At 47.9% G+C, this 27,112-nt stretch overlaps 1 protein-coding gene and 2 long non-coding RNA genes across 4 annotated transcripts; 1 reads left to right on the top strand and 2 right to left on the bottom strand.

Annotated features, from left to right (window-relative positions):
• Window positions 1–5,059: 5,059 nt before the first annotated feature.
• On the bottom strand, window positions 5,060–9,433 carry LOC135402786 (uncharacterized). Its single transcript, XM_064636248.1, has 9 exons — window positions 9,390–9,433; window positions 9,292–9,359; window positions 9,061–9,131; window positions 8,431–8,513; window positions 8,024–8,135; window positions 7,550–7,690; window positions 7,241–7,341; window positions 6,343–6,481; window positions 5,060–6,040 (listed from the first exon to the last, which is right to left on the bottom strand). The coding sequence occupies exons 1-9, from the start codon at window positions 9,431–9,433 to the stop codon at window positions 5,060–5,062; spliced, it is 1,740 nt and encodes a 579-aa protein (XP_064492318.1).
• Window positions 9,434–9,485: 52 nt separating this feature from the next.
• On the bottom strand, window positions 9,486–10,340 carry LOC135402882 (uncharacterized). The gene is made up of 3 exons (XR_010425247.1): window positions 10,161–10,340; window positions 9,664–9,774; window positions 9,486–9,588 (listed from the first exon to the last, which is right to left on the bottom strand). It is a non-coding gene; the product is annotated as an uncharacterized LOC135402882 (long non-coding RNA).
• A 1,518-nt stretch (window positions 10,341–11,858) lies between these two features.
• On the top strand, window positions 11,859–13,468 carry LOC135402913 (uncharacterized). 2 transcript variants are annotated; one of them, XR_010425263.1, is made up of 2 exons: window positions 11,859–12,071; window positions 13,282–13,468. It is a non-coding gene; the product is annotated as an uncharacterized LOC135402913 (long non-coding RNA). The 2 variants fall into 2 exon arrangements; XR_010425262.1 differs by having other exon boundaries at window positions 11,859–12,687.
• Window positions 13,469–27,112: the final 13,644 nt, after the last annotated feature.

Genomic DNA, 27,112 nt, shown 5'->3' with positions numbered 1-27,112 from the left:
ATCTTCCAATGCAAGGCCCAATAGCTGCTACTTTCTTTCATATGTACCACACCTGGAAACGGCATGGTTCGTCTTTTTTTTTTTTTTTTTTTTCCCGAAAACAGCGTCTGTTGCCATGGCAGCGATCCACAGTGGCTTTCTTCCGGGTTTCGTGGAGGCTTCAGGCGCCAGCGGTGCAGCGCCATCTAGGGACGCGGAGGCTCCCAGCAGTGCCGGTCCAGTTGGCACATGCGCAGTAGCAGGCACAGTGAGGAGCGACACTGCCGACTGCGCAGCCGCAAGAGAGAGCGGTGCTGCTGGCACGGCTCCAGCTTCGTTCGCCGCCGCTAGTGATGTTCCTGCAGCCCCTACACGTCCTGCTGCTACATGCACGGTGCTAAACGGAGGTGATCTCGCTGCTTCTAAGGGTCCTAGCATTCGCAACATCGCAGCCGCAGGCACGGGGATCCCCCCTACAGCAGACCGAACGGGGCGGGGACCCACCGTAGTCCCGCCATCTCCCGACAGAGCCGTCCGAACCTTCATGAGTTCCCGTCGCTCAGAACTTAACTCTCGTAGCGACTGAACTGCCAGACGCCAAAGCAGAGTACACGTTCTAGGGGCTCCTGACCCCGTAGAGATCTCGTCCCAAAAGAATTCCTTTATAGCGTCCCTTGTGGACACCTGAAAGGCGGTTCGAGCAGCGGGAAGTAGAGTCCTCGCTCTCACCCATGCCATCAACCCCTTAGGGGCGGTTCCATCAGAAACAGGCTCTCCTAGAGAGAATATATATCGGAGGAGCGTTTCCGCGGCCTCATCCCCTTCGGATGCCGCGGGCCCCATGCTCTCTCCCTCGGTCGACTCACCGGGCCAGGGTGAGATTCCTCTGTACCATGCGCATGGCTTTGTTCCGTGATGCCGGGGACAGCATCACCTCCCACGACCGCTTCCCTCAGCTCCTGCCGTTCGCCTCGCGTCCCTGCAGAACTCGACGAAGTAGAACTCCCTGCTAAACGGGCGCCAGATAACGGCGGAGGGGTTCAGACAGAAATGCACACAAATCAATATGATTGGCAAAAATGTCCGCTTTATTAGAGGAAAAGCAGCTTATATGCTGCTTGTGATGCAGAGACATGTGATTCTTTTTCAGGTTACATTGGATACATAAGGTAAACACACTGAGCTGTACATTACTAATTGGACCACACCAGGTGTCCATAAAACTTGTTTTCCTGCCAGCATAACTCCTCCGTCACCCCGGCACAGGACCTGCAGTCATATTAGTGGCGCAGTATTTTTTTTACTGTCTGCACCCAGCCATGCCAAGGTGAAGGTCGCAGAAATGCAATGGAAACTGTTCACACAGTTTCTGTCCTCCGACAGAGGTGGAGATCCAAACAACCTATAAACAGACTGGCTCGAGCAAGGAAAGGCTGGGATGCTGCAACAATTATTGTGGCATGGTACTAAGGCAGGCCTGGTAAATCCAGATCAGATGCTCTGGCACCTCTGTTAGGAGGCAAAGTCATCCCAAGGGCTGGAGGCTTCTGCCCAGATGATGTCAGGAGGGGCTGCACTCACTGGTGTCTCTGAAGGTGTGAATCTCTCTGTGATTCTCCTGGTTCTTGTGGCATTTCCCAAACAACATGGGCAGGAGGAGGGCTTTGCTGTCGCTTGTGGGAGAAACCTGCCTCTGGCTTTAGAGTGTTTTGAGAAAGTCCAGGTCAGACCTGCTTCATTTTCTGATGAGGGAAGCTGTCTTCCTCCATAGGCTGAAAAGGCCAGGAGCAAGTTACCATGTGTGTACATTCACATACTTTCCTTTTGCTGTGCATAGGGGCTTTGGTCCCGTGGAAATGCATGGGGCAGAGGACAGGGGACCTTGGGATCAGGTGGCAATCTTGGCTACTGGAATGTTTCAGGATTCTTGTCTGCAAGCTGCAGTTGAGTGCGTCATATCACTACTGAACCAGAGATGCTCACCTGCTGCTCCCATCAAGTGGACTTGCTTTTGGGGGTCTTGTATTCCTTTCTTATTGTCTTTCACGAATCCAGGGAAGAATGTGTGCGATCTTCTGGTTCTTCCCCTCACCTAGTCCCCCAGCTGCTTTTTTGAAGGCCTCTTGCAGAACCTGATACTGAAGCAGTGCTTTCAGGGTTACCCAGGGACTCCGAGAAACTGGAGGGGGAGAGATCACGGATTCAGTGCTGCTTGTGGTCAGGGACTAACGGAATGGCAAGCAGCTGGCTCACTGGAGAGAGATATCCCATTTCTAGCTAAATGAAGCTGAATCTCTTATCCACAAACTTCTGATTCAAGTCCAGGCAGTTCTCTCTAGACTGGCCAATGAGGCTGATGATGCCTGAGACCAAATCTTCCTTCCTGGGGCATTTCAAAAGAGCCAGCCATACTGAAATCAGGAGCTTTTCTACATGTGCTTGATGAGCTCAGCTGCCTCAACATCTGTAAGTTTTCTTTTTTCAGACCCCATTGACGATGTGCATGGTGACCTCCTGGGATCCCATGGCAAAATGAACCTTCTTTGCACCTGCGAGTGTAGCATCTTCACCTTGCACTCCCTTCCTGGAGCAGTAGGTGCTGGCACAGCAGCCATTCATCTCCAAGGAGTCCCCAGGGTTGTGAGGGGGGATGAAGCTAGGTGGACAGCAGATGGCAGTCAGAGGCCATGGAACAGGTTGGACATGAGCTTGGGGAGACCAAGTGAAGTTCATCCCATATTAAAAGCCTCTATGGCCCACGAGGAGACAGCAAATCTCCCTCTGGAGAGCCTAGGTCAGGAATATACCCGCATCCATCATCGTAATGTCTCTCCATCTTGTTTGCAGACAAACCTCCTGTTAAAACTGCCAGAGCTTCCAAGCTGACTGCAGGCAGCAGTTGTAGAGCCCACGGCACCAGCTCATAGGTCAGCAAGGAGTGCCTTTCAGATGCTGCCTCTCTCCCTTGTAGATCTCTTTGTGCTGCCCCAGTCTTTCTGATCTGCCTCATCCTTGACTTCTCCACCCTGCTCCCTGCCATTGCTTGAGAAGGAGTTATCTGCAATGCCTTTGGCCACCGGGAGCCCAGAGACTGAAGCTTTCCAGCAAGAGCCCCAGGCCTGTACAGCAGCTGTAAATTTCCCTTGTAAGAGCACGATCATCTTTCAGCCCAGTGTTTATTTAGCCTCATTGTCTATGTTGTACAATGTGGCTGCTTCAGAGAGCCCCTGTGGTCCTTCCACCTCTCTCTGCCTGGCCTGGCTGTCCTCAGGACATCTTGCCAAGCTCTCGTGTGGTGCTGCTGACCCCTGGGCTGGTGTCATATATCTTTTCTAGAAGATGATTTTTTTCAGCAAACGCCCTGTGGAGGACAGCAAAGCTGCAGAGATGAGCCCACATGTCAGGAGAGAGCCTGGCTGTCCCAAGAGCTGGTGCTGTTGGAGGCCAAAACTGCCCCTGGTCTCACCCCATCCCAGTCAGCAGTGGGATATCGGGATTGAACTGTGAAGTATGTTACCTCCTCGTCAGCATCCCTGTGGGGTGGGGAAGACAGGGCAGGGGAGCGGCTGGATGGTGAGAGAAGGGCTTCCAGGTGTTCTGGATGAGATGTAGCAAAGCCATGGGGGCCATGTGCTGCTGCAGCCCAGCCTTCCTGGGTGCACTTCAGGAAAAGTGTTCTAAGAAAGACCTTCACTCAAAGCAATGGCCTTGGGTTTTCTGGCTGCTTTTCCCAGAGGAAGCAGCATGTCAGCAAAGGAATCAAAGCTCAGGGGATTTCCAGTGAGAAGGACACTGGGAGGGGTATGTATTCTTGGGTATGTATTCTTCCATCCCATAAAATGAGAAAAGATGGGCCGGAGTGAGAGGTGAGGTTTTTCCAAAGTCTGCTCATCTCTGATGTCTCCCCTCCCTGGCATGGTGGGATCCAGTGCCTCCGGTGCAGACCCGAAAGCTGTGCTGCACATCCGGAAGGTGATTGTCCTGCTTCTGGTCAGGACAGTGTTAATTTTGGCAGTATCCAGGAGGGGGCACAGCCAGGACATAGAGGTTATTCCTCATTTTGTCAAGGATGGGGGAAGGGGTCTCTTCCAGGTTGTGTGCGTGGTGGCAAAGTTGGGCACCAACTGGTGAGCAATCATGTGTGAGTCATTTGCCTCCCTTGTACACTCTGTTATTAGTATTGTTTCTGTTACTGTTCTGTTGCTGTACTGTTTTCTTATTTCATTGCCTTTTCCAGTAAGTTGTTCTTATCTCAGCCTGCGATCTTTACCTTTTGTGCCTCCAATTCTCCTGTCCAGCCTGCCTCAGGACGGAGGGGGAGTGGGAAGGCAAGGAGGAGTGGGAAGTGAGCGAGTGGCGCACGATTTGCATGGTTTCAGTGAGAACACTAAATGATGGAACACCCGTCTTAAACACATCATCGTGGCTAGGCTTCTCGAACGAAGATTTAAGAAGGCTCTATCCACATTTGTTACAAGCACGCTGGTGGCTTATGAGGCCAATGCGAGATAGACATATCCGATTGCAAAAGGCACAGCAGAAAGACTCCCTAGGTGGTATATTCTGCAAGACATGATTCTTTCTGCCTTGTCTTTTCTCCTCGAGAGTGATTCTGCGTGCGTTCTCAAAGGAAACAGCAGCGTTAGAGATGGTGTGTCTCCAGGCCTCCCGATTTGAGGCCAGAGTAGACCAGTCATGTTGATTGATATGGCCGAGGCTGAGATGTTTGTAGCTATAATTGTCTACAACGTGGAATAAATAATTCTGATTACAGTATTTTAGTATTTCTTATTTTATTATTTTAATAATATTTCTTATAACATTACTATCTATTGCTGAATATATATAACATGTAATAATGTATTATAAAGTATTACTTCTCTCTCTATTTCTATATTATATTTCTATATCTATTTCTATATTTCTATACATATTTCTCTCTATATATTCTGTATTTCTCTATATAATTCTATATTTCTATATATATTTCTCTCTATATATTCTATATTTCTATATATATTTCTATATTTCTAATAATATCTCTATATTATTATAACTATCATCTACTTAGATAAATCATTCACTCAGGTTTGAGTAGGCGTGTCGAAAACAAGGATGCCTTGGCTAATAAACGCAGTGCTAGTCTTCCATTCTGCTTGAGCCAGGGCCATAATCCAACGCCATCATTGCCAGAGTGCCCTGAATGCTTGTCTGACGTGAATCTCTGGGGCGTGGAAACCCTCCTCTTCTTCTCTGAAGGGCGGTAGTCTGTGTGCTGCCCAAACTGGCTGTGGCGATCATAGCCCCGCCATGTTGATCTTCTCTGCTCTCTCTGCCTCTGTCGGGTTTGCTCCTGAGCAGCCCGGAGCATGAGAGCCTGCTTGGAGCTGGCTTTGGAGGGCCCTGGAACTGCAGTATTCACTAAGACTTGGTCACAACGTGGAGGACTTGTTCTCTGCCTCTTTCTCTTCCGCAGTGAGCGGTCATAGTCTGTGTACGGCACAAACCGGCTGCGAAGGTTGTAAGTTCCCTGCACAGATCTGCTTGGCTCCCTCTGCCTCAGCAAGGTTTGCTCCTGAGCAGCCCTGGGAGCGGGAGCCCACCGGCAGATCCTCTTGGAAGGCCTTGCAGCTGTGCTATCCCTAGGACCACGGTCACGACTTGGAGGACCAGTTCTTCTCTCTGAAGAGTCATCATAGTCTGTGGTGTCCACAGACCAGCTGCGGAGATCCCTGCCCCACAGAGGGGATCTGCTCCGGGACCGCTCCCTGCCAGTGTCCTTCCTGCAAAGGTTGTAAGTTCCCCGCACAGATCTGCTTGGCTCCCTCTGCCTCAGCAAGGTTTGCTCCTGAGCAGCCCTGGGAGCGGGAGCCCACCGGCAGATCCTCTTGGAAGGCCTTGCAGCTGTGCTATCCCTAGGACCACGGTCACGACTTGGAGGACCAGTTCTTCTCTCTGAAGAGTCATCATAGTCTGTGGTGTCCACAGACCAGCTGCGGAGATCCCTGCCCCACAGAGGGGATCTGCTCCGGGACCGCTCCCTGCCAGTGTCCTTCATGCCCTGCAAAGAGAGCTGTGGAGAGTTCCTGCCCTTTTCTCCTGAAAGGATCAGAGCAGTGGGGAACCCCTACAAGTTCTGGGACAGGACAGTTTGGGGCCTCCAAAAGGCTCTTTTGGAGGGCTACTAAGACCAAAAGGCCAGAGGCGCACAAAAGGGATGGATCCAGGTGGGATGCTTTGAGAGGGAGCAGCGTTGTGGCTGGGAAGAAAGGTGCGGTGTGTGAGGGACAGAAGAGAAATGCTAAGATCCCAGAAAGAAATCCACTATTCCTCTGATGCCCTGACCCACGACCCCAAAGTTACCTTAGTCCTACCAGTCAGACCCTGTGGTCCAACAGAGCCCGCCTGCTTGCTGCTGGCCGCACACTGACTGAGGAAGGAAGGGGCATGTGATGGTGCCAGTGAGGAAGAAGCCCTTTCTCCAATTCTCAGATCCGAGCATCTGGAGAAAAACAAAAGAGTGATCTCAGTTTAGAGCTGTTGTTGCAACCTCCTCTGGGGTTCAGTCGTTTTCTCAGAGAGGTTTCTATGACAGAGAGAAGACTTAACCAAGGACACTAATGGGAAACTCAGCTAGGGTCTTCCCACCAAGTTTGCCTCTGTCCCAACAAAAACCTCATCTCTATACCTCCCACAGCCTCCATTTCATAAATTCACAGATTTGTTTGGGTTGCAAGGGACCTTTAACTTTATCTTGTTCCACCCCGCTGTGGTGGGCAGGAACACCCTCCACTATTCCAAGGTTTCTCCAAGCCCTGTCCAACCTGGCCTTGAACACTTCCAGGGATGGGGCACCCACAGATGCTGTGGCAACCTGTGCCAGTGTCTCAGCAGCCTTACAGCAAAGAATTCCTTCCCAATATCTAATGTAAACCTGCCCTCTGTTAGCTGAAAACTGATAGCCTTCATCCTGTCACTACATTCCCTGACAAATGGTGCCTCCCCATCTTTCCTGGAGGTCCTCTTTAAGTCCTCTTATCTACAAGAGTCAACATCAGAGACCAGGCAAGTAGCAGATTACATCCGGGCCGCAGCCTGAAGCCCAGTAAAGGACAGACACGGAGTAGTTCAGATTTGACAGCACTGAATGATGCAGGTAGTAATTTCATTTGATGAGAAAAACACTCAGGAAGGTGAGAAGCACAACTGCAAATGAGGAAAAGGAAATGTATTCTGAACATATTTGAATCCTGGTTATTACCTGGCATAGAACAGCAGGTAGGCTTGCTGCCTGAGAACTGTGTCAATGGAACACAGCTCCACAGATTCATCGTCCATCCGGTACCACAATCCATTGCTGGCCTGTAAAAAAAAGGCAAGGATCTCTCCATGGTTTCTCTCCAAAAACACAGGTAGGAAACTGCCAAACCGAGAGCATGTCAAAACAAATGCAGTCCAGCCACTAAGGAGGCCTCCTGCCCCAAAACTTTGGCTGTCAGTAACACTGACAGGAAAGTTTATCTTCCCCAGCACACATTTTTCCCCATTGGGAAGGAAGTTGCTCTTTTACCTTTGTGTAGCAGAAATAGTGTCCTCCATGACAGCTGACACCACTGTGCACCAGGACAGCATATAAGGAGTAGAGGAGTGCTTCTCCATCTGCCTGAGACATGTATGGGCGAAGATCCAAGTACTCCGGATACTCTACAACCTATGGAGAGACCAAGAGGGCTCAGAAAAGACCCTGGTCTGTGACATGAAATAGCCTACCAAGTGCAGGGGCCAGTCCAGGTGTATCAATACATCTCTGGGGCTCATGAGCACTTGGTTTTCCATAAAGCAACATATAATCGTTTGGGGGGCAGGAAACCCTTCTCAGTCAAAGCAGCCCTATCAGAGCACAGTGCTTGCCTGTCTTCCCACAGGAACTTTCCACTCCCCAGAAGGGACCACAAAAAACCCAACACAAGCAGCTTGTGACAAGCATACTGCTTTAGGAAATCTGCCTCTTGAAGAGAAAGCTGCACACCAATAGTGTACACACCTTGCTGATCTTCCCACCAGTGAAGCAGTCAAACCTCTTCAGACACACAGTGAGAACCTTGGGTGCACGGTGGACAGTGAACCTCTTAGTGGCGGCAACATTCTTCTCACACCTTGAAACCAAGCACAGAGCACAGCGCTGAAATGCACCCTATCTTCCACCAAGGCAGTCAGACAACCTTTCTTGTCTCGTGCATCCTTATGCTATTTTAAGGCAATTCGGTGCCATATTTAAAACAAACAAACAAACAAACAAACAAACAAAAAACCCCCACCCCCCCCAAAAACCAGACAGAAAAACCTGTGTCTCATCAGTGTGCAGTAAACTTCCACGATGACTTCTGCTCAATGACTTGTAGCCCCCTCACACAGAGTCTAGTGTTAATATGTTGTTAGTAATCATCTTACTTGCTACATTTAAAGCAGTTTTCACCATCCAGGTGCTCAGGTGTTACAAAGTCCTCCAGAGCTGCAGTGAGGGATGAGGCTGCCTGGAGAATTGAGAAATTGGTGCACTGAGCTACAGCAAATGCCCTGGCCCAAACATTTTCCAGGAGCTGACAAGAAAACCCCTGTAGCTGATGCTGAGGAGACCCGCCATGAATCTGCAAGCTATATCCAGAAGGAACCAGAAAGGGAGTGTGGTGCTGAACATTTCCCCTGTCCCAGAGGTTCTCGGGGCAATCAAGAGCTCCCTCTCTGTACCGCCTGCCATTGAGCTACTGATGTTATGTAGGGTCATCAGTAGTGAAAACAATCCAACCCATCAGCCTGGAAGCCGGACAGGTGTTGAAGGAGGGCAAAGGGAAGAAGGAGGAGGATATGTCAAGGGTGCAGAGCGCATAATGGGCGCTTGTCCAGCTTCAAGCCAGCACCTACAGAGAGACCAGTGCCATGGGCTCTGCAGGAGGACAACATCCGTTCCCCTTCCCATCCACGACCAAGACCTCTTGTGTTCACAGCATATGCTTTCAGGACAAATGTGTTGACTCTGAAAAGCCTTGCCATGTCTTGAAGCACAACTGCAAAACCTCTTACTTTGATATCCAAAGGGACATCCAGGAAGGCCTCATAGGAATCAGAAATGGCTTTGCAGCTGAAGCAGATGACTGGAAGGAAAAATCAAAATGCCGAGCAATGGTGAGCTGAACGATGGTACTGCTTTGTGCTCATTGTACCTGTCCTGCTAGTCCCAGGACCAGCTGTTGGGCACAGGCAGACAGAAGGGCACAGGCAGTGCCAAGGAGAGCAGTAGTTGTAGAAACATACCTCTGGATCTCAGAAAGCCTCCAAATATTTGATGGACAATGGTAGTAGATTGGGATGATATGTCCAAGCTGGAAACAAGTGGTAAGACAGAGCATTACTTCCTCCAAGCCCCGGCTGTAGGTTTTCCTTGATGAGGCCACATCAAGGAGTCCAAAGGGCTCAGAACTTTGTAAAGGTAACTTGCTTGTGCTTACTCGTTGCTTGCACTCAGACAAGCTCTCTGCATGGCATTGACAGTACAGCATAAGAAGTCATGGGCATCTTCCTCCCTGCCAAGCTGAAAATGTTCTCCTATGACTAAGAAACAGGAAGTTAGCAGTTGTCTCCTACAGGAAGGGAAGAAAACCTGTCAAAGAACCTGAAATCACATACGTCTGAAACCCCTGAGAACAGCCAAAGGCAGGATGGCACTGACTGAGGAATGCAGGACCTTGTTAACATGCGCTTCCATGATGCACATCATGCAGAAGCCTTGTTGGCGACCTGAGGAGGGAGGGAGAGAAGGTCCTCTGGTTAGCAAAATATCCCTAGTGGTGGAATACTCCTCTTCTTCCACTCCCACTCCAGTGCAATATGCCACTCCTCCCAGTGTTTCAACAAGCACGGGACGTTTTAGTGCACAGAAAATGTTCTTCAGAGGAATGCTAAACTGAGGTTTTAACTTGCAGGAATAGAGACCCAGAGCTAGAAAGACGTGCCTTCATGAAGAATAAGACAGCTGGATAGGACAGGTGGCTCCTGAGTGTACAAAGAACACAAGTTCTGGGGCTGACAAAGGGCTGCTTTTCTCCTAAATCAAATTTCAGGTTCTGGGAATCCTTGGGATTTGATTAACAGATTTACAGGGAGACGTCCCTAAGAGTACTCACAGGCCTGGCTGTGCTCCCGGGAGAGCAGATAGTTGGCCAGCGGCGGGGTGTATGTCAGGCATTGCAGGACAGCATTAAGGAAGCATGTGTTGCCCACATTGCGGAGTCCTGCTCCAGCACTCTGTCTTTGCTGCCAGACCATGCAAATCTTCTCCGGGGGAAAGAGGATCCTTTGTGGCGGAGTCATTCCCTCGGCAATGACTGCAGGGAAATTCCATTTGGAAAGAGATGAAATGAGGCACAAAGGCGTATTTAAACAGTGAGGTCTCTACAGGAGCACTCAGGACCATCTGCTTTAACTGCCAACCCAACAACATCAGGGGAAGCTTAAACAGTGCCATTTAAATTTACTGTTTTGGAAAAATCCATTCCCCTGTTTACGTTGCTGAGAGTCCAACAAACCCACAATCTGATTTCTGGGCCGCAGGCTACCTTCCTTTCTCAGTAGAGTTCTAGACTGAATTATCAGTGAAGCCATCCCTTTTCCTGATTGTAACTTGTTGAAAACAAGTAAATAGTGAGCACGGAAGGTAACCCAAAGGATGGCAGACCTCTCTACGAGCAATGGCAGCTTTCAAAGTCTTGTACCTAGTGTCAGAGGAGTGACAAAAGGTGTTTTCCTGGGTCTAATTGTAAACACGGGGGTCAGTTTGACTGCTCTCAGGAAACATCCCAGAGATCACTCTAGGTTGTGAGCACATCGTTCTGGGATTTGACCACCAGCCATGTCAGTTGTCTGTGGCAGTTCACAAAGTCCAAACCTGCTGGTGAAGCTATTACTCACAGGAGTCGTTCCCTGCTGTGGCCATTGCCTCTCTCAGGAAGAGAGTGCAATGCTTTAGATGACCAAGGATGTCTTTCTCTCCAGAAAGAGAACAGCACCAATCCCGTCACCTAATTGCAAAGAAATTACTGTAGCTCACTGAAAGTATAAAAACTCTAAGTAAACGCAGAACGGCATCCACCACCAAGTCTTTCAGTGGTGCTTGTAACTGCTGCTGAGCTGCAGCTCACGCCCTTATGATCAGTCGCGGGGCACCAACTCACAGCGGGTTCAAAGGCCCTTTTGAAATGCTCCAATGTATGTTACCTTCTCTGAAGAGGCCCTGCTGCTCTCCTGACACTGCTTCAGCAACAGAGCCCTCTGGCTTTCCCACCTCCTAGGAGTGACCGTCTTTCAGCCACTACTTTAACTGCTGCCTCTGCTGCTCTCCTTTTTCTGCCTCCCTCCCTCCCCCAGCAGTCAAGGTGGGCTGAGCCCATCCCCTCAGACTACAGTCACCTCCCTGCTTACCTATCCTAGGCTATGGAAAAAAACCAAGAATCAGCGAACTGGAATTCTAGCCTAGGTCATACGTGGCCAGCCTATAAAAGTTGTAACAGCTCAGCCTACAGCTAGGAAGGTATAAATCAGCCTATACTTTTATCCCATGTACCCTGCTCTATGATCTGTGCCAAAAGTCAAAGCATTACCTTTGAAAGAGGATGAAAGTTGAGGAGAAACGGTCAGTAAACAATAAACCATCCAAAAAAGGCAGGCACACAAGTAGCAAAGGAAGGAGCTGAGTTATCCCGAAGGCCAACTCTGTCCAACTGATTTTCGTTGGCGCGCTCCTCAGGATACCGGATGGGTGCCACATCTCTGCCCCTTTGTGACATGGGGTCACATGGAACCACACGGAACCACATGGGTCTTGGGCACAGGAACCCACATGGCACGTCCGCCAGGTGGAAGCCACTGCACCTCCCCCCGTGCTGGTGGCAAAGGGCTAGTCATCCTCTGACAGAGCTCCCACACCTTCCCTGAGCCACACGGCCTGAGGAGTAAAAGCCTGCTCAGGGCTGTAACTGAGCCAGGTCACAGCTTTTCTGGCCCCCAAGACACTGAGGGTTTCACTTCCACTTCTATCAGTGAGACTCTTAGCAAAGCACCTGGACTCTAATGGGTTCATTTCCAATTAATTTCATCTGCCCCCAGGGTACAGCCATGGGCTGACCCTGAACTGGGACTGCCAAAGGAACCCTTCAGAGGCTGCGCTGGGAGGACCTTGGCTGGCTGCTGGCCCCCGCCCAGCTGCTGTCTTGTCCTCAAGCTCTGAAAACGTTCCTGGATGGCTTTTTGGCAGCTTCACATTTACTCCTGCTGCTAGGGTGGGTTAGGTTTTGATCAGCCGCAGTTTTAGCCAGACTCCCACTCTGGATGGTGATAAGGGAAAATGTTAAGTTGCTGTTGAGAAAATGTTACGCTGCTATTGATAAGGGAAAATTTCAAGCTGCACAGTCTAATAAGTGAAATTTTAAGGTTCGTGTGCTGTTGCTAAGATAGCAGCTATGTGCTGGTGAGCAGGCAATGGGGAGTTGCCCAGAGGCAGCCAATGGGAAAGCTGTGTGATGGTGCGAAGGGGCAGCCAGTGGGAAAGTGTGCAGTGTAGCAAAGGGTAACCCGTAGACAACCAATGGGACACCGAGTGGACGGGCAGCCCATGAGGAGCCGTTGCCAGGGGAAGATGCTGAGGGACTGAGTGAGGTGAGAAGTTCAGAGAGAGGAAGACTTTGAGCCTTCATCCCTTACGACCACCCGAGGCAACCACCAGAGAGAAGTGCGCAGGCTCCAGGAGGCGTGTCCCGAGATTTACATAGAACACTGCCCACTCTCGGGTAGTTCAGGAAGATGTAAAAATGTGCAATGAATCTGTATGACCTAATTGTATAAAACGGAAGCTATGACGGGCGAGGGCACGCGCGTGTTAGGCGGAGCTATCCCCCGCACGTCCGGCGCCGAAATAAACAAATACCGGCTTAATAGCACCTGTGGCTATTGAGTTTTACTACTGTTGCCTTTTCCTGGCATCAATGGGTAGAGACAGTTTTGTCCCTGCTGCACTTGGCCTATGTTGTTTTGGGCTTGTTGGAAATCATAAAACTTTTCTAATTTTTTTAGTGTTCCTAATTAACTTTTTGATTAGTTGTTTTTAACACACATCATAGGCGGTGCGTTCAGCCTTAAATCAGCTTTAGCCAGCATGGAGTAAAAATTGTCATAAGCTCCTTTGGGAGAACACAGCCTGGGAAAAGTACTAAAACTGTAAGTTTTGTTGAAGTTAACCCTGTTATGCTTCAGTGGAGAAAGCCTGCCAGAGAAAGATGTCCTGTTGAAGGAGGAGATCTGGAACACAAGATTTATGGACTACAAGGACCTTCTGCAGAAACCAGCAGCTAAAGAAGAAGACTAACAAAGGCTCAGCATTTGTGTCAGAAAATCCCTAGGGGAGGGAAAATATACAAAAAAGATTAAAGATATGAAGTTATTACAGTAGAAAGTGAGAAATTAATATCCACTACCACATAGAATACTAAGTAATGAAAGGGAGTGAGTGATGTAATTTGGAAGCAATGAACATTAATTTCTTTGTTTGCCAAATCTGTATAAATAGGTGAAAAGCGATGTCTTGCTGTCAGTACGGAGGCAGGATTTTTGTCAGCCACATGCGCACGCAGGGCTGCAAATAAAAGTAATCACTTGCTTTCTAACACTAAAAAGCCAATTTGTCAGAGGGTCCTATTTATCCCGACAGTTTCAGAGGTGTTTAGCAACAGGCAGTCCTCTGGACGCCTGGTGTAACCTCTGCTCAGCAGGCAGATAGTGTTTCTCATGCGCCAAGGATGCAGCTGGTTGTTATTTAACAACACTTGACCTGGCTGGTTTGGCCCCTGCCTGGAATGGGGCATCAAGTTTTACTCAGTTCTTCTCAGGACAGGTGGTTTTACTCCTGCCCAGCTCAGCACAGTTCATATGGCTCCTGCTCCACTCCGAGGTGTTTCTTCTTTTATACTTGGGGCATCCAGCTAGGGCATGACTTTGCTTGGATGGCTTTTTTCATCACGTCTTGCAGCAGCTGGTTTTATCCCTGTCATCCTTGGGGAGGCTCCTTGTGTCCCTTACCCAGACAAAGTATCTGCATTTACTCCTGCATTACACCTCTCAGGTGACTTTTTATGCCCCTGCCCTAACCTGATGTCTAGGTCCTGTATTACCGTCCCCCCAGCAGCACTTCAGGAGCTCTCTGATGAAGACAATCAACAATGGCACTCGTGAACAGTGCCTCTGCTCCTGCCTCCTGCTCATATGGGGGCATTTTAGGACGTAAACAGCTGTGCTCTGTGACCAAGCTGGTCCTACATGAGTCCCCTTTGCCCTCATCGTCAGTCCCTGAAGGTCCAGTGCGCCAGGAAGACCCCTTCTCCCCCTCCCTATCAGCCTTCCCATTTCCAGGCCCCAGGCCGACTCCTTTGCTCCTCACAGGCCTTGCAGGTCACAGGCACCTGCCTGCCGGGCTGGGATGGCCTCACAGCAGCACAGGGCAGCACAGCAGCACGCAGAGCCCCATCTTAATACCAAACAGACTCTTCTCCCCTGAAAGGGCCACTCCTGTTCTGTTAACGTGTTTCAAGTCTAGATTAAGATTGTTATATTGGCATGACAAACCAAGGATTAGGATGTGCCCTGGCCTGCAGAGTGATCAGGTCCAGGTGATCAGGCATCATAAGCTGAGCTGTGCTGTACAGTTCGGTGCTAAAGGGCTTACAAAATCTTGCTATGCTGGTGCTGCTTATAGAAATCTTGTGCTACTCAAATCATGGTGTTCTGGGCTATAGTGATCATACCATGATGTTAAAAAAAATGAAGCTTTAATGGTAACTGTGACTCAGTGCCATCATCATTCTGCCAAGGATATCCTGATGAACCCGTCTGTCACCGCAGTGTCAGGTGATAGCCCTGACCAAAAGGGGACAGGGGGAGGTGCAGAACAACTGTCCATAAGTGTCCCTTGGCTCAGGGGATATGCAGGGCAGCAGGGATGCGTGCTGGTCCCCTTTCCTCCTTTCCCCTTCCAGGTGACACTGGCCAAGGCCCCAGCACCTGCTGCCACGAGCTGTACACAGCTCCCCTGATGTTCAAGGTCTGACAAGTTTAATAAAACAGCTCCCACCAGAGATTTGGTCTGATCCCCCTGGTCTGAGGGGAAGCTGTGTCTATGGGGGAGGAAGGTATGCTTTCTGCACCTCATTTTTGTACCTCATCAAAACCACTTCAAGATTTGGACAAAAATCAAAGGATAAGCAACCAAGAAGGCTCCTGATAGCCTTAAACAAAAGAGATGTTGGATCCTGATTGCTCCCTTTGGGCTAGAATAGTCCCATTCCCTGTCAGAAAACTGCCTGAAGCCAGACACAGTCCCATGGAGAGCTCAGCCCTGCACTTGGCCGCTGGAGCTGTTCTGCAGCTCACGCCGCCTGACAGGGTGGCAACAGAGCCCCTCTGCTCCCTGTAGCTCAAAGCTAGTGGGCTCTGGGCACAAAGGGGTGAGGCCAGGAACGGGCGGGGGAATCCAGAGCAAGGGGCTACGGGGATCGTGTCGCTACTCTGAAGGGGACCTTCCATGGGCAGTCAATGGTATTGATTTCGGAGCGGGCCGTAGGGGTGCGTGGGGAGAGCTCTCGACTCTGCGGTTCCTCGCGTGTCTGACAGGGCGTCTTGGGAGGCACTGGAGTTCCCCCAGCTGCTCCAGATCCAAAGCCCTGAGATTTCCTTCTTTCCTTCCCTTCTTCCCTCCCCAGGGTCTCCTGTGGTGTTCTTCTGGCATTGGGCGTAGCAGGAGTCACCCCCAGGGCTCTGCATGGGGCAGGCTGGGTTGTGGCAGCCTAAAAATGTGTAATTAATAAGGAAATTGTAGATTTTGCATATAAGTTGTTGTATTGTATTGTACTGTATGTATGTTCTGTCCTTTCATTGGCTGATATTTGACGCAGTACCGTATATGGTTATGTTCGGCCCCTATCTCCTACGATTGGTTGTAATTTGCATGCTCCGCCTAAACCCCATCTTCTGTTCCAGTGCCTTCCTTACCCACCTTATTTAAGGCTGGAGCCATTTTGCGCAGTGCTTTTTGTGCCCTTTTGTTCCTCCCTTTAAGCAGTTCAGTTGCCCCGCTACTTTTATAACAAAATCGCCTTACCAGCTGCACCCAGAAAAGTTGGGGAGGTCTTTATTCAAGCGCTGACCTCCGCACTGGGTGGTACCTGCTACTGCTCAGGTGATTGGACAGAGCCATTTGTTGGTGTGAGTTTGGCATTCCCCACCCAAACTGCTACAGGAGTGCCAAGCCATTCTGAGGAATGGGGAGTTGTTACGAAGACTTGACCGGAGCCCTGCTTAGAGGGGCTGGGAGAGGTCCAGCAGCATGGAGTGAGCCTGGCCAGTGCAGAGGGGCCCCGAGCAGGAGGTGAAATCTCTTGCAGAGAGGCGCCACTTGCCACAACAGCAAACGGGGAAATCTTCCTCTCCCTTCAGGTCAGAGGTAGAAGTGGGTGTGATCAGTGGTGTTCAATCCCCCTGCAATGTGGAGGTGTAACGGCGGAGGGGTTCAGACAGAAATGCACACAAATCAATACGATTGGCAAAAATGTCCGCTTTATTAGAGGAAAAGCAGCTTATATGCTGCTTGTGATGCAGAGACATGTGATTCTTTTTCAGGTTACATTGGATACATAAGGTAAACACACTGAGCTGTACATTACTAATTGGACCACACCAGGTGTCCATAAAACTTGTTTTCCTGCCAGCATAACTCCTCCGTCACCCCGGCACAGGACCTGCAGTCATATTAGTGGCGCAGTATTTTTTTTACTGTCTGCACCCAGCCATGCCAAGGTGAAGGTCGCAGAAATGCAATGGAAACTGTTCACACAGTTTCTGTCCTCCGACAAATCCCCCGTTGAAGTTTGAACAGTTTAAATTGCATTTCTGTAACATTCCTTATTGTATCTATAACATCTCAATAAGCGCAAACATACAACAACACCACCATCACCAATAAACTCAACAACCTATTGACCCTAAGATGTGTGCTCTCAAAGTGTGCCTAAAAGTGCTTCTTTAAATGTAGGGTTTATTCTTAAAACTTCCACTCTGTTCAGAACATCCTTGGAAATGGAACTCCATTAAACTCTGGGCCATATGTCTTCTGTTATTCTTTTTCACCCCTTGGCCCTTGAATAACACAATGACATGATCGTATATTAACACTGGATCTTCCGTTTCTATTGCACTCTTTGCATACCATTCTATTGCAGCCCGGAGAGTTTGTTCAGGATTTCTTGCCATTTTATGGAAAGGTATCGGTGTATTTGTTTATCCAAAAGTGTTTGTGTAAGTGAATATTCACACACATACATGCATACATTTTCATTCATTCACTTTCACACGGTGGCCACCATCATTCAAACACACTTCACACACACATACTTTTGAATCTCATTTTACTGTCTCATGAGTTACGAAACCATACTAATTCTCTAGTACCTTATGGTGTTAAAGCTTCTCCACCAAACAGGTGAACTTTCCTCCACCAATACCCAGTGAATAATCTAAGATCTTAACCTTCTATAATTATATGCTTAAACATACTAAAAAATTGTGCTCCGACAAAACTAAAAATACTGTGCCTTAACAACACTAAAATGTGCTCATAATGCTGACAAATTGTGCTCCTGTTATACTTACTTTAAAGTTCGTACACTCTCTTAAATCCTTAATTTCACGTGCTTAAAAAAAAATATACAAAAATATACTAAAAAGGTGTATATGACTAAGAAAAACTATGCTTATAATACCAAAAAGAATTGTTCTCCAAAAACTGTGTTCTAACAATATTGAGGAAACTGTTAGCCACAACAGCTCCTGATGTTACCATTGTTACCTGCAGAAAACAGCATCAACCTTGTTCTTTCTTTCCAAGGTTTCATTCATCATGCAGGCAGCTACCAACACCTGTGTACAAAAAAAAACTTAACATATGAAACAACTTTTGCAAATGAACTGAGGGGGTTGCCACCTGTTCTCTCCCCGTTTCTGTCTTGCAAAAGTGTTTTACAAATTCTTAAATCACTGACCCCTATACCAAATACATAGCATTGTCTGGCAACTTGGTAGTAGTTTTCAAACTGGACAAGCAATTCACCCTTTCAAAGTTTTTCTAGTTTGGATATGATATAGAATTTTACCCCAAAAATTGTTATTGCACAATCACATATAATCTTGGGAAGACTCGTAAGCCAAAAGGTTTCTGTCATATGATGATTCCAAATAAATCTTGCTACCCACTGTAACACTACTGAGATGAAACACAAATACAAGCACTGCAAAATAGTTAATGTCTGATGTAGAGTTCCCAAACCACACCAGTCTGCCTGATCTTCACAAACATCACTGGTGTGACATGAGCAGCACAGAAACAGATCGTTGTATACAGCGACAACCCTTAGGCCTCAGGATGTTAAAAGTTCTATAGTTTTCCATTGTCTTCCTTTCCCCTTAGTGACACGTCTGCCCTATCTCAGTCGAGAAATCATCTTCTAAATCCGCATCTAAACAGACATTCCTCTGCTCCACAGTTTGCACAGGCAACACGGAGACAAAAGGTGTTTTTCGCAGAGTGTGATCTTTTGGCAGCTCTGGATGAGTTGTGGGGAGAGAATCCTCCTCTGTCCTAGATACCAGTGACAAGCAGTCTGCAGTGGAGCTGCTTTCCAAACAGCTGAATGTTTGTGTACATTCAGTGGTAGACCTATTTCTGTTTTCTCACTTTTTCCTCTTTGGCAAAGGCTGTTTGGTTCAAGTTGGCTGCCAGAATGCAGGAGTGCTTTTGATTCCTGAGTGTGTTCTACCTCAGTGCTGGCTTCCTGCAGTTCATCTTTGTCCACTTCTTCATGCATCAGGCACAGATTTGTATTAAACTCACATTGAACTTCACAAGCTACAATATTAGTAGGTTTCTTTGGATTCTGAGATACACTAATGTCTTTAAAATCCTTTCCACTGCTGTCTTCAGTTACACTTTGGGCTTTGGCTTCTGGATTGTCAGGTAAACTTTCAATCTGTCCGGGTGTAATTTCCAATATATTTTTTTTTTTTCTAAGTTGATTGCACTACTGGTTAATTGGTTAATTATTTCTGCATCACTGTATGTTTGAATTCATAATGATTCAGTGAAGACAAGTCTTCATCCTTGGATTCATATTCTTTGTGAGATATGAATGAAAGCACCTCTGGCATAACCTCTGCCAAACTATCTGTGTTTGTTTCCATACAGATTATCTCTTTTTCAGACATCTCTACTGGTGCTGCAGATTGGCTGTAACTTGCACTGGCAGCAACAGCTGAAGGGTGACATCAATATGGTGTCTCCTGTGAGGAAAAAATCTGTCTCTGTTGTTACGTCTTCTGCAGATATTTGTCCATAATCCATTTCTTGCATAGTTTTCAAATTACTCTCCCCAGACCTGAGGAGACAGTCTGTAACAGTTGATTCTGCTCCATGTCCAGCCAGTGTCTGAAACTCATAGCTGCTTACTAGAGAGCAGTTCTTATTTGCTAAGTCACTGAGAAAGAAACCTTCATCACAACGTGTTGGTATTTTTTGTATTGGCAAAAGCTGCCCATGGTTTCCAAATTGGATGTGTTTTACTGCAGATGTCTGTGTTGAGGTCATGTTAAGAGCAAGTCCCATAGAAGATTCAGCAGTAGATGCACTGACAGATGCACTTCCCCTGCCTGAATCTGTCACACTTAATTGTGCCATCAAGTTATTATAGTCATTGTCAAGCTCATCTTTTGAAAAAGTTCGCATTTAAGTCTATGACAGTGAAAAAATACTGTTTGATCATTCTGTTTGATACTCAGCCTTAAGCTACATGTGCAGTTCAGAAGGATATAGAAGGCCAGATTCCAGCTTGCAGCCGGTTCCTTAGATGTGATCTACGTCATCTGCTCGTATTTTTAGTTCTTTTATCTATGAAATTTCGGTAAGAGAACAAAATTCACAACATAAGCAGCACAAAGGAAAACAAATAACTAGTTGTAAGAACATGTAACTCCATAATCGTGGAACAACAGCACAGAACAGGTAAAAACTACACCTGTTATATTAAAATCCTAAATCACTCACAGGTTTTAATTAATTTCCCGAATGTAAAGCTAACTAAATCTAGCTTTGAGATCGTTATATTGGGAGGCAAACTAGAAAAATTTTACTAAATTCAACCTGACTCTAGTAACTCAGCTTTATTGCAATCTCTACTGATTTCCTGACAGATTATCATGTGGTCTCCAGACATTTCTGCTTTATAAATCAAATGGGCATAAAAAGTTCTAATTCACGCATCAATAGTTTTGGAAAAGTGTAATTTAGCAATCTGCTCTTTTATCGGTATAAACACACACATTTTGCATCTTGTTAGGTTATTTTAAAAATAATCTGAAATTCATGTAGTATAACTGTTGACATAACATCAGTGCCAAGAGAGATAAGTCAAACTTCACAGCATAGTGTGTGCCTGAGTAGTGTTTTTAGAAAAGCAATTAGGCTGTATGCTATATCAGCAGTTATAAAACATTTAAAAACATATAATACGTTTCATTTGACCAAACTGCTCTGTACATACTGTACGAATCCACGACAGAAGATATATATTAAAATCTGAAAAAAAAAAATGTACTTGCTGCTATGTTATAAATAGAATATTAACAATTGCTTAAACAGCACATGAAATGCAACTCAAAGTTGCAACTCTGTCATAAACACAGAAGAAAAAAAGAAAGGAAAAAATAATGAATTCACTAAGCTTGACCAAGGAAAAGAAATAGTATCAGACAGGAATGTAAACTAAACATCCAAATGTTAAAATCAGCTGAGTAAACCTTTTTAAATACAATTCTAAAGATGTGATTTCCACTGTCACAATAACTTCTCAGTTTATAACAGGAAGATAGAGAGATGTTTTACCTAAGAATTAAGGAAATCCTCAGCCTGCTAGCTTTCCATTTATCTTATTTGCAGATTTGTAGGTTTTGGTCTATAAGTTCTACTCTCTCCCTAGTCCTGAGAAACTGCTGGAGGTGGTTTGAGTCCCACCCAGTTGCTAAGCAACAAATGATCTCTATTGTGTGAACCTTATGTCTCCTGCTAAGACTGAACACGAAATTTGGGCAGAAGGTCTTTACAGGGGTAAAATGTAACTAAAAACAAGGCAATTCACTAAAGCTTTTATATAAAGATTCATTCTCTGGGAAACTCTTAAAATTTCTTGCATGCTAACTTTTAGTAAAACACAATCTTTTAGTTTTAAGTTATCTACAAGTGAGTAGAAGGACTAAAGAGAGAGATTCTGCTTTCTGTTCTCAATTACCGACATGCCTGGATTCTGCGGGGCAACTCCCCCGCAAGCCAGTCACCGCCGAGCTGCTGTTCCCCGGGCTGCTCCGTGCGCCGTGCAGCTCCCGGGGATGCCCGCAGAAGTCTGGCTGGCTCTGCAGAAGTAGCTGTCGGCGTTGCCTCTGTCGCTGAGGTGCCTCTGTCGCTGAGGTGCCTCTGTCGCTGAGGTGCCCCTGCCGCCGAGGTGCCCCTGCCGCCTTTTGCCGTGGCTGCCAGCGCCGCCTCCCCCACGGCCGAGCCGGCGCAGCGGCAGCCCCAGCGCGCAGCTCCCAGCCCTGGCGCGCGGCCCCAGCGCCCGCACGCCGGACTCTGGCAGCTGTTTGAGTAATCCTAAAGGGAATTTTTATGCTGTTATGTGTACCCGAGACACTCTAACGGGAGGAAATTCTCCCGGACTCTCACCTCTGGCTTTTAACAGTTACTAACAAACGTATGGCCGCTTCTCCACACACACACAAGCACGGTACCGTTAACAATACAGTGAGCTCACAACAACGTTGGACACACAACACAATTAGCACGAGAGTTAACAAAAAATACGGAAAGGCAGTTCTCTAGCCTGCCTCTCCTGTCAACGAGAAGTGGCACTTTTTCGGTGTTGCTCGTTGTGCTAATAAAGCATCTTCCAATGCAAGGCCCAATAGCTGCTACTTTCTTTCATATGTACCACACCTGGAAACGGCATGGTTCGTCTTTTTTTTTTTTTTTTTTTTCCCGAAAACAGCGTCTGTTGCCATGGCAGCGATCCACAGTGGCTTTCTTTCGGGTTGCATGGTGGCTTCAGGCGCCAGCGGTGCAGCGCCATCTAGGGACGCGGAGGCTCCCAGCAGTGCCGGTCCAGTTGGCACATGCGCAGTAGCAGGCACAGTGAGGAGCGACACTGCCGACTGCGCAGCCGCAAGAGAGAGCGGTGCTGCTGGCACGGCTCCAGCTTCGTTCGCCGCCGCTAGTGATGTTCCTGCAGCCCCTACACGTCCTGCTGCTACATGCACGGTGCTAAACGGAGGTGATCTCGCTGCTTCTAAGGGTCCTAGCATTCGCAACATCGCAGCCGCAGGCACGGGGATCCCCCCTACAGCAGACCGAACGGGGCGGGGACCCACCGTAGTCCCGCCATCTCCCGACAGAGCCGTCCGAACCTTCATGAGTTCCCGTCGCTCAGAACTTAACTCTCGTAGCGACTGAACTGCCAGACGCCAAAGCAGAGTACACGTTCTAGGGGCTCCTGACCCCGTAGAGATCTCGTCCCAAAAGAATTCCTTTATAGCGTCCCTTGTGGACACCTGAAAGGCGGTTCGAGCAGCGGGAAGTAGAGTCCTCGCTCTCACCCATGCCATCAACCCCTTAGGGGCGGTTCCATCAGAAACAGGCTCTCCTAGAGAGAATATATATCGGAGGAGCGTTTCCGCGGCCTCATCCCCTTCGGATGCCGCGGGCCCCATGCTCTCTCCCTCGGTCGACTCACCGGGCCAGGGTGAGATTCCTCTGTACCATGCGCATGGCTTTGTTCCGTGATGCCGGGGACAGCATCACCTCCCACGACCGCTTCCCTCAGCTCCTGCCGTTCGCCTCGCGTCCCTGCAGAACTCGACGAAGTAGAACTCCCTGCTAAACGGGCGCCAGATAACGGCGGAGGGGTTCAGACAGAAATGCACACAAATCAATATGATTGGCAAAAATGTCCGCTTTATTAGAGGAAAAGCAGCTTATATGCTGCTTGTGATGCAGAGACATGTGATTCTTTTTCAGGTTACATTGGATACATAAGGTAAACACACTGAGCTGTACATTACTAATTGGACCACACCAGGTGTCCATAAAACTTGTTTTCCTGCCAGCATAACTCCTCCGTCACCCCGGCACAGGACCTGCAGTCATATTAGTGGCGCAGTATTTTTTTTACTGTCTGCACCCAGCCATGCCAAGGTGAAGGTCGCAGAAATGCAATGGAAACTGTTCACACAGTTTCTGTCCTCCGACAGAGGTGGAGATCCAAACAACCTATAAACAGACTGGCTCGAGCAAGGAAAGGCTGGGATGCTGCAACAATTATTGTGGCATGGTACTAAGGCAGGCCTGGTAAATCCAGATCAGATGCTCTGGCACCTCTGTTAGGAGGCAAAGTCATCCCAAGGGCTGGAGGCTTCTGCCCAGATGATGTCAGGAGGGGCTGCACTCACTGGTGTCTCTGAAGGTGTGAATCTCTCTGTGATTCTCCTGGTTCTTGTGGCATTTCCCAAACAACATGGGCAGGAGGAGGGCTTTGCTGTCGCTTGTGGGAGAAACCTGCCTCTGGCTTTAGAGTGTTTTGAGAAAGTCCAGGTCAGACCTGCTTCATTTTCTGATGAGGGAAGCTGTCTTCCTCCATAGGCTGAAAAGGCCAGGAGCAAGTTACCATGTGTGTACATTCACATACTTTCCTTTTGCTGTGCATAGGGGCTTTGGTCCCGTGGAAATGCATGGGGCAGAGGACAGGGGACCTTGGGATCAGGTGGCAATCTTGGCTACTGGAATGTTTCAGGATTCTTGTCTGCAAGCTGCAGTTGAGTGCGTCATATCACTACTGAACCAGAGATGCTCACCTGCTGCTCCCATCAAGTGGACTTGCTTTTGGGGGTCTTGTATTCCTTTCTTATTGTCTTTCACGAATCCAGGGAAGAATGTGTGCGATCTTCTGGTTCTTCCCCTCACCTAGTCCCCCAGCTGCTTTTTTGAAGGCCTCTTGCAGAACCTGATACTGAAGCAGTGCTTTCAGGGTTACCCAGGGACTCCGAGAAACTGGAGGGGGAGAGATCACGGATTCAGTGCTGCTTGTGGTCAGGGACTAACGGAATGGCAAGCAGCTGGCTCACTGGAGAGAGATATCCCATTTCTAGCTAAATGAAGCTGAATCTCTTATCCACAAACTTCTGATTCAAGTCCAGGCAGTTCTCTCTAGACTGGCCAATGAGGCTGATGATGCCTGAGACCAAATCTTCCTTCCTGGGGCATTTCAAAAGAGCCAGCCATACTGAAATCAGGAGCTTTTCTACATGTGCTTGATGAGCTCAGCTGCCTCAACATCTGTAAGTTTTCTTTTTTCAGACCCCATTGACGATGTGCATGGTGACCTCCTGGGATCCCATGGCAAAATGAACCTTCTTTGCACCTGCGAGTGTAGCATCTTCACCTTGCACTCCCTTCCTGGAGCAGTAGGTGCTGGCACAGCAGCCATTCATCTCCAAGGAGTCCCCAGGGTTGTGAGGGGGGATGAAGCTAGGTGGACAGCAGATGGCAGTCAGAGGCCATGGAACAGGTTGGACATGAGCTTGGGGAGACCAAGTGAAGTTCATCCCATATTAAAAGCCTCTATGGCCCACGAGGAGACAGCAAATCTCCCTCTGGAGAGCCTAGGTCAGGAATATACCCGCATCCATCATCGTAATGTCTCTCCATCTTGTTTGCAGACAAACCTCCTGTTAAAACTGCCAGAGCTTCCAAGCTGACTGCAGGCAGCAGTTGTAGAGCCCACGGCACCAGCTCATAGGTCAGCAAGGAGTGCCTTTCAGATGCTGCCTCTCTCCCTTGTAGATCTCTTTGTGCTGCCCCAGTCTTTCTGATCTGCCTCATCCTTGACTTCTCCACCCTGCTCCCTGCCATTGCTTGAGAAGGAGTTATCTGCAATGCCTTTGGCCACCGGGAGCCCAGAGACTGAAGCTTTCCAGCAAGAGCCCCAGGCCTGTACAGCACCTGTAAATTTCCCTTGTAAGAGCACTATCATCTTTCAGCCCAGTGTTTATTTAGCCTCATTGTCTATGTTGTACAATGTGGCTGCTTCAGAGAGCCCCTGTGGTCCTTCCACCTCTCTCTGCCTGGCCTGGCTGTCCTCAGGGCATCTTGCCAAGCTCTCGTGTGGTGCTGCTGACCCCTGGGCTGGTGTCATATATCTTTTCTAGAAGATGATTTTTTTCAGCAAACGCCCTGTGGAGGACAGCAAAGCTGCAGAGATGAGCCCACATGTCAGGAGAGAGCCTGGCTGTCCCAAGAGCTGGTGCTGTTGGAGGCCAAAACTGCCCCTGGTCTCACCCCATCCCAGTCAGCAGTGGGATATCGGGATTGAACTGTGAAGTATGTTACCTCCTCGTCAGCATCCCTGTGGGGTGGGGAAGACAGGGCAGGGGAGCGGCTGGATGGTGAGAGAAGGGCTTCCAGGTGTTCTGGATGAGATGTAGCAAAGCCATGGGGGCCATGTGCTGCTGCAGCCCAGCCTTCCTGGGTGCACTTCAGGAAAAGTGTTCTAAGAAAGACCTTCACTCAAAGCAATGGCCTTGGGTTTTCTGACTGCTTTTCCCAGAGGAAGCAGCATGTCAGCAAAGGAATCAAAGCTCAGGGGATTTCCAGTGAGAAGGACACTGGGAGGGGTATGTATTCTTGGGTATGTATTCTTCCATCCCATAAAATGAGAAAAGATGGGCCGGAGTGAGAGGTGAGGTTTTTCCAAAGTCTGCTCATCTCTGATGTCTCCCCTCCCTGGCATGGTGGGATCCAGTGCCTCCGGTGCAGACCCGAAAGCTGTGCTGCACATCCGGAAGGTGATTGTCCTGCTTCTGGTCAGGACAGTGTTAATTTGGGCAGTATCCAGGAGGGGGCACAGCCAGGACATAGAGGTTATTCCTCATTTTGTCAAGGATGGGGGAAGGGGTCTCTTCCAGGTTGTGTTCGTGGTGGCAAAGTTGGGCACCAACTGGTGAGCAATCATGTGTGAGTCATTTGCCTCCCTTGTACACTCTGTTATTAGTATTGTTTCTGTTACTGTTCTGTTGCTGTACTGTTTTCTTATTTCATTGCCTTTTCCAGTAAGTTGTTCTTATCTCAGCCTGCGATCTTTACCTTTTGTGCCTCCAATTCTCCTGTCCAGCCTGCCTCAGGATGGAGGGGGAGTGGGAAGGCAAGGAGGAGTGGGAAGTGAGCGAGTGGCGCACGATTTGCATGGTTTCAGTGAGAACACTAAATGATGGAACACCCGTCTTAAACACATCATCATGGCTAGGCTTCTCGAACAAAGATTTCAGAAGGCTCTATCCACATTTGTTACAAGCACGCTGGTGGCTTATGAGGCCAATGCGAGATAGACATATCCGATTGCAAAAGGCACAGCAGAAAGACTCCCTAGGTGGTATATTCTGCAAGACATGATTCTTTCTGCCTTGTCTTTTCTCCTCGAGAGTGATTCTGCGTGCGTTCTCAAAGGAAACAGCAGCGTTAGAGATGGTGTGTCTCCAGGCCTCCCGATTTGAGGCCAGAGTAGACCAGTCATGTTAATTGATATGGCCGAGGCTGAGATGTTTGTAGCTATAATTGTCTACAACGTGGAATAAATAATTCTGATTACAGTATTTTAGTATTTCTTATTTTATTATTTTAATAATATTTCTTATAACATTACTATCTATTGCTGAATATATATAACATGTAATAATGTATTATAAAGTATTACTTCTCTCTCTATTTCTATATTATATTTCTATATCTATTTCTATATTTCTATACATATTTCTCTCTCTATATTCTGTATTTCTCTATATAATTCTATATTTCTATATATATTTCTCTCTCTCTCTTCTATATTTCTATATATATTTCTATATTTCTAATAATATCTCTATATTATTATAACTATCATCTACTTAGATAAATCAT

The sequence above is a fragment of the Pseudopipra pipra genome, chromosome 26, assembly GCF_036250125.1.
Source record: "Pseudopipra pipra isolate bDixPip1 chromosome 26, bDixPip1.hap1, whole genome shotgun sequence".
In the NCBI taxonomy this organism is placed as follows: domain Eukaryota; kingdom Metazoa; phylum Chordata; class Aves; order Passeriformes; family Pipridae; genus Pseudopipra; species Pseudopipra pipra.
The sequence above is the reverse complement of the archived record's forward strand: the minus strand, read 5'-3'. Positions and strand labels throughout refer to the sequence as shown.